Source organism: Pelophylax lessonae (assembly GCF_965119305.1).
Source record: "Pelophylax lessonae genome assembly, chromosome: 3".
NCBI lineage: Eukaryota > Metazoa > Chordata > Amphibia > Anura > Ranidae > Pelophylax > Pelophylax lessonae.
Window position 1 is genome coordinate 343,269,331 of NC_138770.1, and position 13,560 is coordinate 343,282,890.

General features: G+C 41.0%; 1 protein-coding gene across 1 annotated transcript in view; it reads left to right on the top strand.

The window, feature by feature from the left end:
* The window catches only part of COL19A1 (collagen type XIX alpha 1 chain), a 1,241,599-nt gene that overhangs the window by 919,176 nt on the left and 308,863 nt on the right, over positions 1-13,560 (top strand). Inside the window, exon 37 of the mRNA XM_082249430.1 lies at positions 10,622-10,675. Coding sequence (XP_082105556.1) covers positions 10,622-10,675 — 54 coding nt within the window. The remainder of the gene's footprint in view (positions 1-10,621; positions 10,676-13,560) is intronic.

A 13,560-nucleotide genomic window follows, 5' to 3' on the forward strand; every position in this document is an offset into this window, starting at 1 on the left:
CAAAAGTTGTGTGTTACATCTCCTCTCAGATGGGCTGCAGCTGCACCTTGTTCCAGTATGCATTCTAGTGGCAATTGTGGAAGAGAAGCCTAAGTGTCTACATTTAAGGGAATGATGAATTATGCTGAACGAGTGAAGTGGATAGGGCTCACATTGGGACCATCTTTGGTTTGAGCAAGTACTCCTCCAGTGGTCATCTTGAAGTTGGGTAAGACTACCTTGAAGCCATCTTGGAAGTGGGCAAGGTGAGAAGTTTGCCAGGAGTGAGAGGCAGGCAGACGAGTTGAGGAACATGGGGTTATTTACATGATAGGACTGCATGCCAGCACGCCCATAGCCGCAAACCCTGCATCAATGGCCATTTTCTGCTGCCCAGTGAATAGATATGTCCATACTCATGTCTCAGTGTGGCATTATTATTATACCTGACTAAATGTCAGTTTTCCAACTGCCCTTCACTATGAGCTCACTGCATAACAAAGATCTACATGGTTCCTATGGGTAAGGGTCATCAGACCAGGTAGGTATTTTGCTGCTAAAAGAGTGCATCCAGGTGCTAACTGACCTCTCTCTTGGCTAAGGAGCCCAGGCTGTCCCACTGACAGAAGCACCAGAACTCCAGTTCAAGGTAGAAAAAATCCTCTTCCATACTGCAAACACTAAAACTATGGCCTAAAGAGTGCGTCAGAACCACCTAAAAAAGGTAGACAGAAGCTTTGGCCCATTTCTGCTTAGCTGCAAGGAATTGCTGTGAATCCTGGGTGAAGCTGCATTTACAAAATAATGTGTCAAGATTGCCTTAAAGAAGGTGACAGAAGGTATTCCTCCCCACTATTCATAGCTGCAAAGGATTGCTATGAGCTTGGATTAAATTGCCTTCTCAAGATAATGTGTCAAGATTACCTTAAAGGGGTAGACAGAAGCTCTCCTACCCACTGTTCATAGCCGCAAAGGATTGGTGCCTGGGTAAAGTTACCATATAAAAGTTATTAAGAATACCTCAATCTGCATTCCAATACTGTTGCTACCAACCGCATAAAGCCTCTCTCAGCACAGAGCAGGTCAACTGCTGGAAAGGAAAAAAAAGCAGGAAGAAGAGAGTATAAGCTGTTACTTTATGTTCAGCCTAAGGCTTTGCCCCTGCTGGCCATTCTCTTTAACTTAGGTAAGTTTACCATGAGTGGAGAAGAACCAGAGGAGCCAGGTAATAAATCAGAACAGGCTCTAGATAAGAAAGTTGCTACAGCATTTTCTTTTGTCAGAAGAAGTAGCCTCAAAAACAAATTTGCGATGCATAGCACCTTGCTCCTGCGCTCAGAACCAGAGCCCCCCGACCACTCCTTCCACTGAATTCTCACTTGGCATCCCCAATGGCTGTGGCCTTGCTGCCCTATAAGACCGGGGTAGTCCAAAAGTACTGCAAACAAAAACAAAGAAAGGGCGCACCAGTCTAGCGCATTATCCTCAATATGACTTTATTAGTGAAAAGTAAAAGTGACTACTCACAAACAGAGATGTAAACCAGCATATCAAATCCAAACATCAGGACCAATTTATGTCAATAGTTTAAAAGGTAAGAGGAGTCTATGTAAGGCGCTACCTGTTTGAGCAGACTTTAAAAGAATACTATCCCTCATAAAACATGAGCACTAATAATAAATAAATAATCTTACAGTGACGAATAAAGTGCTTGTGCTAGAAAAAGGAGAAAGAACTGGTGGGGGGGGGGTGGATTAAGATGCACCCCCCAGAAAAACAAAGTGCTCTGTGCAAAGTAAAATATTAGCTGCTCATACAAATTATGCATATTAAAAGAACAAAGTGCACAATGTGTCATAAATATTTTATTACCTGGTCGTAGTGAGAACCGTTTAAACAACGGGTATGGCGATAGTAGTACAGTGATAGTATATACTATAACTTAAAATGGGTGAATAAATCAACAAATCAACATTAAATGTTATACAATTCAGTGTCATTTGTTTTTTATCCATGTGTCCGTTTTTTACCTTATTCCCTTATTTATCCATATGCCCTCATTCTATCCATATGCATCGTTCAATATGTCCCCTATGTTTCGTAAAAACATGCTCATTTTTATCCATATGTACCTTTGTCCATATGCACATTCGTCCATATGGAATATTTTTATCCATCTGCACAAAATCTTCTATTATATTGCTTAATAAATATTTTGAAATAATTTTTTATTTTGAGACTTGCAAAATATTTTACCAGTAATTCTCCTACCTCCCATTCTCTTTATAATATTTCTTCCACTATGGGATTTAACCATAAAAAGTTTCTTATGAGTAGAGTTTTTATGAATGGATTTTTATGATAGCCCCCCCCCCCCCGCCTCAAATCCCCTTCAGAACATTGTTACTCTTCTCTCCTGTTCTACTTCATATATGTGTTCCTTTTTTTATATTTTTTTATATATTTGTACTAATCACATTTTATATATCTTCAAAATGTTTTCCATTTTTAAAAACAGTTTATCCTCATATTACTCTTATACATTCTATACCAGTCCATTTTATATGGTTGATAATTTTTTAGGGTAAATAACATAGAATTACTTGTTATGGGTATAAACCATTTGTAATATAATCCCATTATCTTTTTATATATATTTCTCAATACCCCCATACGTTCCTATTAGTATTGGGGTTGAATATATACATGTAGTTTTATTTTTATTCCTATTTTTCTTTTCCAATAAAGCAATGTTTTTTAGTGTTCTGTGCATGGCATTCGGACTGATCACGTATGATGAAAAAGCCAAAATAACCTTTTTAGTGTCCTGCCGCGAACTGATAACATCCGTGGGTGTAGGCAAATGGCCTCCGATCAGCTTCGCAATAGCACCAATATAGCCGCAAATGTATATTCGGTTGCTAGGAGACGATGGGCTTTAAAAAGGCCGGGAGGACACAATATGGCACGGCTCCAGTAGACGTCTGATGACGAAACGCGTAGGGCGGAGTTACGCACGCCATACGTCACTTCCGGTTAAGCAGGTCAGAGCCGTGGAATGCGGAAGCGGATGCATCCCGGCGTCCTGAAACTGATGAAGTGATTGGTCCAAATTGTGAGTTTGCAATTGCTTGCCCTTTCTTATCAATTGTATACTACGCCACTGGGGTCCTGTATTGTCTGTTTGAGCCTCATAGATTGTGACATCGGAGGGAGACAAATTCCCAGCCCGGCTCATTACAGTCCGAAGGAACCCCGGACCAATCATCTCCTTTCTGTGGTGGATCATAATACATATTTTGCCCAGAAGAGGGGAAATAGGGTGAGTGCGATACCTAGTGAGTTCCACTGGTATAGGCACCTTACTCACCACTATTTACTTTTTAAATCACTTACTACAGACACTGAATTTTATAACCTTTAAGATTTTTATGTTGATTTATTCACCCATTTTAAGTTATAGTATATACTATCACTGTACTACTATCACCACTAAGCACATTTTTGCACTTTATATAAGCACGTATATTTGTTTATAATTTGTTTATATTATTTTGTCATACTATTTTAAAATATTTACCAAATACGTGATACTATAATATTTACATCCAGCAAAAAGATTACCAGCGCCATTTACCTACTATATATACCTATTTATTGTTTTAAACAATTAAAGGGGCAGCAGGTTCTTATATCTTTCGAAAGGGCTAGGCGCCTTTGCCAATTTTTTGCTTACTACTATCACCATACCCGTTGTTTAAACGGTTCTCACTGGCACTCCTCACTGCGACCAGATAATAATATATTTATGACACATTGTGCACTTTGTTCTTTTAATCTGCATAATTTGTATGAGCAGCTAATATTTTACTTTGCGTAGAGTACTGTTTTTCTGGGGGGTGCATGTTAATCCACCCCCCCCCCCCCCCACCAGTTCTTTCTCCTTTTTCTAGCACAAGCACTTTATTCGTCACTGTAAGATTATTTATTTATTTATTATTAGTGCTCATGTTTTATGAGGGATAGTATTCCTTTAAAGTCTGCTCAAACAGGTAGCGCCTTACACAGACTCCTCTTACCTTTTAAACTATAGTACCCCTGGTCCTCAGGGGAAGGTTTGTGGCAGCTTACACCTGTACACCTACACATATTTACAGTAAACACTCCATAGCGCTGGTCATTCCCTGTTTTTTTTTTATCAATTTATGTCAATGTCCACTGTCCTTGATAAAATATCGTCTGAAGCATTTCGGGCTCTGAGGAAGAGGCGAAGCCTCGAAACACGTCAGAGAAAGAAAAGTGCGCCCTTTCTTTGTTTTTGTTTGCAGAAGAAGTAGCCTGCATGGCCTTCCAAGGACAGGTTCTCTTTGAGACAGTCCAGATCAACTGCATTAGAGATGCCGCTGAAGTTGAACACTAGCCTTCTTCCGCTGGTAATGACAAGAGTACAGATTGTAAGGTCCTTTTCTCCTTCTAATTGTTAAGAAGCATCTTTTCTCCATTTGTGGTCTCTGCATATCCTCTGAAGGTTTTCTTTGTCAAGGTGCTTCTGCCCCAATTGTGGTGGAAAACAGTTCACTATCCAAGAGCTCATGGTGGCATTATCTGGTATGTATCTTGAAGCTTTAAGGAGCTGGGTTAAGATGCAAGTTTTTCATAGAAAAATACTAAATTTGAATTTCCTCCCTTCGCCTGGGACGCTTTCCGGCTTGGTGGGCATCTAGGATAATTAATGTTCCTATCTTGGGCTGGGCTCGGGTGTGTTCAGGGTCCTGGTCCTAGCCCGCCCATCTGGTCCTGCCGGTGCCGCTGGTCGCGGGCAGTGGGGCATTTCCCGGTCTGCAGCTGCGCAGGCCTGGGGGTGTCTCACTGCCTGTGGTTGGCGGTGTGTGGTTTCCGCTTCCTGGTGGGGTTGGGTGGGTGGTTTTGGGCTGTGTTCATGGGCATGCTTGAGTCCATCTCTATTCCCATCCCTTAAGCAATTTCTGTGACTTGTTTTTGGACCCATGCACTACCATTCTGGGATCCTGCAACTTGTCTATTGGTCAGCACCTCATGTATTAGGATGCTGGACCCAGTACTAGCCTCATTGCCTTCCTAAAATATTCTCATAGAGAGATCCTTAGATGGGGAATAATTGGTGCAGGCTCTATCGAACAACCCGACATGGTCCTCCAGATATTCCAGTAATTTGGATAGTTTCATACACACTTTAGTCTCAGATTCAAGCTGTCTGTACCAGGAGCGATCTGAATCTCCACTTTTGTATGAGAGGCCTAGGATTGAGGGTAGCCTCATATAAGGCAACTCCTTTTGCCTGGTTTCACCCCAGGCTTTTACAGGCCTCTATTCTTCGAGGGACTCAGCCTTGGGTCAGGTGATTTCCCTATTGCTGAGGCTCAGGGGTTTGGCTCTCATGCAAGGAAGTCTTCTCTTATTTTTTTAAGGAATCCCCAAGGAAAGACACCTCAGACAGTGGATCATTCTGGAGAAGAGACCTAGACACCCTTGATATCAAGGGACTTGGTTGTCTTTGGCGTCTTTTTTTCCAAGGTAACATCCAGAAGTTCTGGGCTGTTTTATATAATTTGGATCCAAGCAGACAATGCTTTAAAGGTGGCATACTTCAATTTTCAGGTGGATCCAGAGTTTTGCAGAAACAAAAGGCTAGATTGGTATCCTTGGCAAAACCTCAGGCTCCAGCCTTGTCCAGCATGAGCATTCCAGGTATACATCTTGGCAGGCAGACTGCATCTGACAGCGGTGCCTAAACCTGTGAGACCGATTTCTACCCCTGGAGCTATTCCTGGAGGTACGTTCCAGGTAGGCAACTTCAGAGGTTGACTATCGGGCCCCTGAGTTCAACTTAAAGGCTAGGCAGTTTTGGCTCAGGTGTAGTCGTCTTCTGGTAAGATGCTCCTGTGACTTTCAGTACTTTCTTCCCTTGTTTGTCTTGCATGTTTGAAATCAAAGCATCCGAGTGTTCCAGGCTGATCCAGGCAGATGTGGTACGCCAATCTAAAAGCGATGCAAGACAGTTGCCTTAAGGGATCTACTGGACCAGGATCATCTGTTCCCAAGGAATGTGTTTTGCCATCTAGCTTTAAGCTCCTCATGGAGTCTAGGAATCCCTTGATGCTAAGCAAGGAGGTCTACTTCTTCATGTTAAATCTATTGCTGGACATGTGGTGATTGCTTACTGTTATTGGTGTAAGCCTCAAGACGTGCTCCCCAAAAGTTTCTTCACTGGACAAGTCCTCTCCTGCAGCTAGGCCTAGGTCAGCATTTGGCTCTTAATATTGCTGCCCATGTAACTTTGTGGGATCTTAAGTAGTTCACTTGTAGCCTTCCCTTAGAGAAGTGAATGTTCAAGACTGGTGACCTTGTCTGGCATGGAACCTTTAACAGGTTTACCATTGCTCCAATTAGTTTCTATATGTCTCCTCAAACATGACATCCTTATTTATTTCTTTGATCTGCATCCAGTTCACCCAATTGAATTTTCTGTCTCTTGGCTGGTTGTGGTTATGTTGGAAAGTTTATCTCTCGGCCTTTACTTTCCTTTTGTATTTCAAGATGGATCCTGTACTGATGCTCTATTTTCTAGTTTTAACATGTCAAGTTAATTCAGCAGACCATCAACCAACTCCATGGTCTAGGGTTCAGGTTCCATCCTGTCCTTAAAAGATGCACTATACTAAATCTATGCGTGCATCCTGAGCTTTTGGCTGCAGACTACAGTTTCTCAGATCAGCAAGGCCACCACCTAGGCTTCTATTTTCACTTTCCCAGTGTCCTACCAGGGGCTTGGGGTGACTGTAGCCATATTAATGCACTTGCTGCGGGAGCACTTGGATGCTGTCTGTTGTCTTTTTTCCATCTGCGCTGTCATTTTTTGGGGCAGGCTTTTGGGGCAAGTTCCCATGGGGGGGGGGGTGCTCTCTATGGGCCTGTCCTGGGGGTTTACATTCACCCTTATCAAAAGCCAGCTTCTGGTATAGGAAATACTGAGAAAGATCTTCAAGGTGCAGGAAGTTCACAGCCTTGCTGTTTGTGTGGTACAATAGGCAGCGCTAAAAAAACACTAATAACAACATAAATCATTAGGGAGAAAATCAGAGTCCATGCACAAAGCCCGTGATGAGAAGTGAACACACTTTCTGGCAGGATCAACAGGTGCTCTAAGTGTTAAAATCCACCACCGAGTGAAATGGCCTCTCACCTTAGGCTTATTGGATATAAGCATATGACTCAAAAACTCTTATAGCGATCTCCCCTTGGTGGATGGGATGTACTCCTTCTTGTACTTCACCTCCAAGAGACCTCACACTGAACATAAACAACACCACAAAGTTCCCAGAGCGGACTATGTTCTGCTCACAGATAGGCTTCAACCAGCAACTCCCCTTGAAACCATGGAATAGGGAAAAACACCGGGCAAGCCCATAGCGTGATACTGATAAACTTTATTCAAAATGAAATTAAAAGACAGCCTCTTACTTGTATAAAAAGGTGAAATCGCATCCAAACAATCATGCCGACGGGTCCCGTAGGTACCTCACCGGATCTCCAGACAGCAGTGGGCAGACAGCAGTGGGCAACGCCTCTGCTGCTGCCTCTTCCAGCAACGTCTCCTCTGTTTGAGGAGTTCTGCACTTTTAATGTATTATAACTGGTGTGATAGACCAGTGGCCCCCCAATAACACTTACTTCTTTATCCTGTGAATGCCTGTAATTATTTGGTATAGGTGTTCAGTTTCTGTTCAGTTTAGGGACATGTATGCAGTGTGCTCCAGGGACAGAGATCAGCAGTGACACAAATCGCTCTGTTAATGTCCACAAAAGTCATTTCAAGGGCCGCTATTTATTTGGTATAGGTGTGCAGTGCACTATATAGGGGTGTAATCCATGGTATAATATACTTTGTAATATAGAAAGCATATTATAGTGGATTTGTATTGTGCACTGTGCAGCATTGTGACTGGTGTGGTGACTGAGCATTGCTGCAGCAATACTACAAATAGTGACAAAAGCACCTTTAATGTATTATAACTAGTGTGATAGACCAGTGCCCCCCCCCCCAATAACACTTACTTCTTTATCCTGTGAATGCCTAATGTACATCCAGCCACCAAATACTATGTTCTTTGCTGTCAGGTAAACCCATGTGGGCTAATTTTTGGGGCCTTTACTGGCCGACACTTACTTCTGTATCCTGTGAATGCCTAATATACCTCCAGCCACCAAATACTATGTTCTTAGCTGTCAGGTAAACCCATGTGGGGTAATTTTTGGGGCCAATACTGGCCGACATTTACTTTGACTAATGTACCTTCAGCCACAGAATACAACATTTTTAGCTGTCAGGTAAACCCATGTGGGCTAATTTTTGGGGTCTATACTGGCCGACACTTACTTCTGTATGCTGTGAATGCCTAATGTACCTTCAGCCACAGAATACAACATTCTTAGCTGTCAGGTAAACTCATGTTGGCTAATTTTTGGGGCCTGGAATGGCCGACATTTACTTCTTTATCCTGTGAATGCCTAATTTTTCAGACTGGAATTGAAAATCAATGGGTCTGTAAACGTTCAGCCAAATTATGGAATGGATGCGGACCCATTTTACAGATGTGTGAATGGACCCTATATGTATTTGACATGTATTTACCGGCTGCTGTCAGTTCTGGCTGATTTATGAAAAAAAAAAAATTGGGCAAACTTTTCCAATTGCAATACTTCTGTTATGACATTGTCCATGTGCTGGGACTATTTGTGCACAGCTAGTAAGTGTTTTGTGGCTGCAAATTTGACCTAAAGGTTTTTAAAGTTCGCCTCCCATTAAAGTCAATGGGGCCCGCTGCGAACTCGGGGTTCGCGGACTTTTGAAAAAATTTGCGGCTGACGTTCGCGAACCGCCCCAGCCGATGTTCGTCCATCACTAGTTATTTATCTATCGCACATATGCTGCCATGGAGGCACCAGGAAAACACAAAATTGTATCATACTTGCCATAATTTTCTTTTCCTGGTGCCTATCGGTGGCAGCATACCAAACCCACCCAGTTCCTTCCTAGCGATGTACAGGGAATGGGCTGTTGTGTGGGTGTTAACTTTTTATAGCTGTGCACTGATCCTGTGTACGGAAGTAGGCAGGGCTACTATCACATGCGTATGCTGCCATAGATAGGCACTAGGAAAAGAAAATTACGGTAAGTATGATACAACTTTCAGTTTTTTTATCATTAGTATCCAAATCCGGGAGATTCCTGTCCAATAGCCAAAACAGGAAGTAAGAAGAAATTCTGGTTGCCACCAGGTTCATCAGAACTAGTATCCTCATTGGAGGATACCTCTTCAAATGAGGACAACCCAAAATTAATTAATTTCCTTTTTTTTTTTTTTTTTCATTTTCGATGATAACAGTAAATATGTGAAATAGAGAGGGTGAATCTCCTCCATCGGGCACAGACAGCAGAAAAACCTGACAGGTGCTCCAATCCCTCAAAGCTCTATCCAAAACAAAAAAAGAAAAAATCCCTTTGGTTATACTTTAAATAAAATATGTTTTAAACTGAACAATGGGGATCTTTGAGGGTATTTTTTTTGTAAAAGTACTGTTTTTGAAAATCGCTGAATGTGACATATTATTTGTGGTAACATATAGCCTTACCTTTTCATGTTTTATTTGATTTTTCCCATTTTGTATGCAATTTTTCGGACACATTCTATTGTCTACATTTTATATATCAAATGGTAGCACTTGAAAAGTCCCAATGATCCTAAATTTAACAAATTAAAGTTCACCTGTGCTGTTGTCAACCAAGATACAGTGAATCAAGGCTGCTGTTGAACGGCAGACAACAGGAACGTGATAGATGCTACAGTACTTGTGTTGTGGCAATTTGCGTCTTGAGAGTAAACAAATATTATACTACAATGATGTTGGTACAAACTGGTGCCAATTTGTTCCTGAAAAAAATAAAAGGTATTATAGTGACTTTGTCATTGGTCAAAATAAAAGACAAGTCATACCTTGTGATACAGTGATTAAAATGATATTTTAAAATGTCTGAAAGTTGCTGCAAGTAAACTGTTTATATTACAAAAAAGCTATCAAAATATATTTACTCTGTAAATCATTGTATCGATGGCAGTAAAAAAAAAGGTATGAAAAATTCAAAATTATATTACTGCCCCTTTTAAAATACCTCTCTCTCTCTTTCTCTCTCTCTCTCGCTATATGTATATATATATATATATATATATATATATATATATAATATTTTAGTTCACTGTACATATTAAAAATAATTTTCTGATGTTTATGCAAAATATGGTGATAATGATATGCATGTTTCAATTGGAGCAGCAAAATTAATGTCTCACTGTATCAACATACACCAGGTAGGGTCTGTACATATGATCTGCCAAGGTGAAAAAGCAACCACTAGCAACATTGTATCCTTTCAGTTTGTGTTCCTTATCAGTAGGATGCAGCTGTTTTATCAGTCAGAAAGAGAAGATGCTTCTTGGAAGACTTAATTGAGTTTAGACTGACCTCGAAAGTACAACTTCTCAAAGCAAATGCATTGTTCGAAGATTTTTACTGTTTACAAACCACATGCACTTTATTTTTTCAGGGCCAGTTTGGGCGACCTGGACATCATGGACCTACAGGGCCAAAAGGAGAAAAGGTATAAGCATTTGGTAAAATACTATAAAAATAAAAAGCTATACCACAAAAAAGGTTTACAAAAATGAATAGTCTGTCATACTAACATATATAAAGTTAGCCATATGTTTTTATTTTGTTTGTTTTTTTACTTATTTTTATTATACCGTATAAAATGTACAACTCATGTTGGTTTTGTAAAAGTTTCAAACAAAGAATATTTCAACAAATATATTAGTATGAAGTGGAAGCACGGACAGCGACTTATATTGCCAATTATAAGTATGCAGAAGGTTTCATTTAAAAAACATATTTGTAAACAACATCATAGTTTCTTTATTTAAAATGTTTTAAATATATTTTATTTTTATATAGTTATCTCATCCTTTTAAATATTTGCTCAATCTCAGATTGAGTAATCATGTTTTATACTCATATATATATATATATATATATATATATATATATATACTATATACAGTGCCTTGCAAGAGTATTCAGCCCCCTTGAACTTTGCTACCTTGAACCTTTGTATATCTAATGGATGCCATTGTCTAGCCTGTAGAGGTCTGTGCATCCCTCCATGGATATGCCTCCCCAGATCATCACGGACCCACCACCAAACCGGTCATGCTGAACAATGTTACAGGTGGCATAACTTTCTCCACGGCTTCTCCAGACCATTTTATGTCTGTCACATGTGCTCAGGGTGAACCTGCTCTCATCTGTGAAAAGCACATGGCTCTAGTCACGGACCTGCCAATTCTGGTGTTCAATGGCAATCGAGCTTCATGGTGTCAGACAGTGAGCACTGGGCCCACTAGAGGACGTCGGACCATCAGGCCACCCTCATGAAGTCTTTTTCTGATTGTTTGGTCAGAGACATTCACTTCAGTGGCCTCCTGGAGGTCATTTTGTAGGGCTCTGGCAGTGCTCATCCTGTTACTCCTTGCACAAAAGAGCAGATACCGGTCCTGCTGATGGGTTAAGGACCTTATATGGCCCTGTCAAGCTCTCCTAGAGTAACTGCCTGTCTCTTTGAATCTTTTCCATGTTCTTGAGACTGTGCTGGGAGACACAGCAAACTTTCTGGCAATGGCACGTATTGATGTGCCATCCTGGAGGAGTTGGACTGCCTGTGCAACCTCTATAGGGCTAGGTGTCACCTCATGCGACCAGTGTTGACACTAACCCTAGCCAAATTCAAAACTAGTGAAAAACAGTCAGAAAAAATGAGTAGGGAAAAAACATGTCAGTGGCCTCCAAATATAAAATCATTCCTGTTTTGGAGGTCGTCTCATTGTTGCCCATCTAGTGCACCTGTTGTTAATTTCTTTAACACCAAAGCAGCTGAAACTGACTAACAACCCCCTCTGCTACCTATCTGACCAGGTCAATATCCCAGGAGTTAAATTGAATTGATGCTATACTCTGATTAAAAAGTGTTCCTTTAGTTTTTTTGAGCAGTGTATTTTCCTTGCATGTGATTAGGTATTCTTTGCAAAATGAATTTTCACCACATTTACCAAACAAAGTTGCACACATTTATGTGCACAGTGAGCAGCCTATTTGCCTTTAGTAAATCAACCTGAACATGTGTGGGCACAGTTGTGGTCTCTAGTGCCACCAGTGGTGTATACGATAGGGTGACCTTGAAGAAGCACACATGGGAGACAGCTGTCACCCCAGTGAGTTTTTTTTAACCTCCCTGGCGGTATGATTATGTCTGGAAGTTCATACCAAAAGCGGTACAATTATTTTCATGGAAATTTGGCGTTATGTATTATAGGCCTACAATTCTTAGTAATTACTGACTTAAACCTGAGCAAAACAAGACTCTAGTAGACATCCCAGATGTGATAAATTTTGAAACACAAACGCATGAATTATAATCTCATAAATAATGTAATTTTATTCAATAATGCAGTAAATAAGGAAATTTGTCAAAGAAAGAAAATTCAATACAAATGCTGCGTGTGATAAATCTTGAAACAAGGAACTACACAAAGTCCAACGTCACAGTCAGGACATAGGAACCTAGTTTCCTTTCGGACTTTCTTTCCATTTCTATCGCGTTTCGAGCAGCAGACAACACACATCCTGGTTGGTGCTGCCTTTTTTGCAGTTGGCGGAATATAGTCTGCAAAGTGACGGCCGGTCAGACGCTCTGGGTTGACCACGTCAACAGCGCGACGTCCAGGTCTATTTTCAACTCCTGATGGTGTCTGGTACTTTGCAAAAATCTGCTCAGCCACCTTCCAGACAAACTCGGAATGAGCAAGAGGGTTTTCACTGTTGGCTTTGTGCAGGATGTAAGCGTTCCATAGACATTGTTCCAGAAGATGTCTAAATATTTTTTTATAATATTTTTTTTGCTGTTTTCGTACAGCGGGATAGAAGGTCATGGCCTGATCGGCTCTGTCCACACCTCCCATTGTTTTGTTATAGTCAATTACGACCTGTGGTTTCAGCACATCAGTCCCACGTTTTGTATGGACCGTGGCAGTGGAGGTAGTGTGAACAGTGCTCATAAGACACACATCCTTCTTGTCTCTCCATCTCATTGCCATCACCTTTCCCTTCTGCCAGGCAACCATTTCTCCGGTTTTTAGGTTTTTTTTGGCAAAAAAAGATGGCATGTCTCGACGGTTAGGCCGAACGGTACCATATGCGTCGGTTCTATTTTGTAGCAAAACATCATATAGTTCCGGGGAGGTATAGAAGTTGTCCGTCGTCAAACAATATCCCTGGTTCAGCAAGGGGTCAAGAAGTGTCAGGACGGATGATGTGGCAATCCCATAGTCGCTGTACCTCGGGTTGAATTTAGTGCCTTTGCCGGTGTAAATTACGGAATTCCATATGTACCCCGTGGATGACTCGCAGAGCATATATGATTTGATGCCAAAC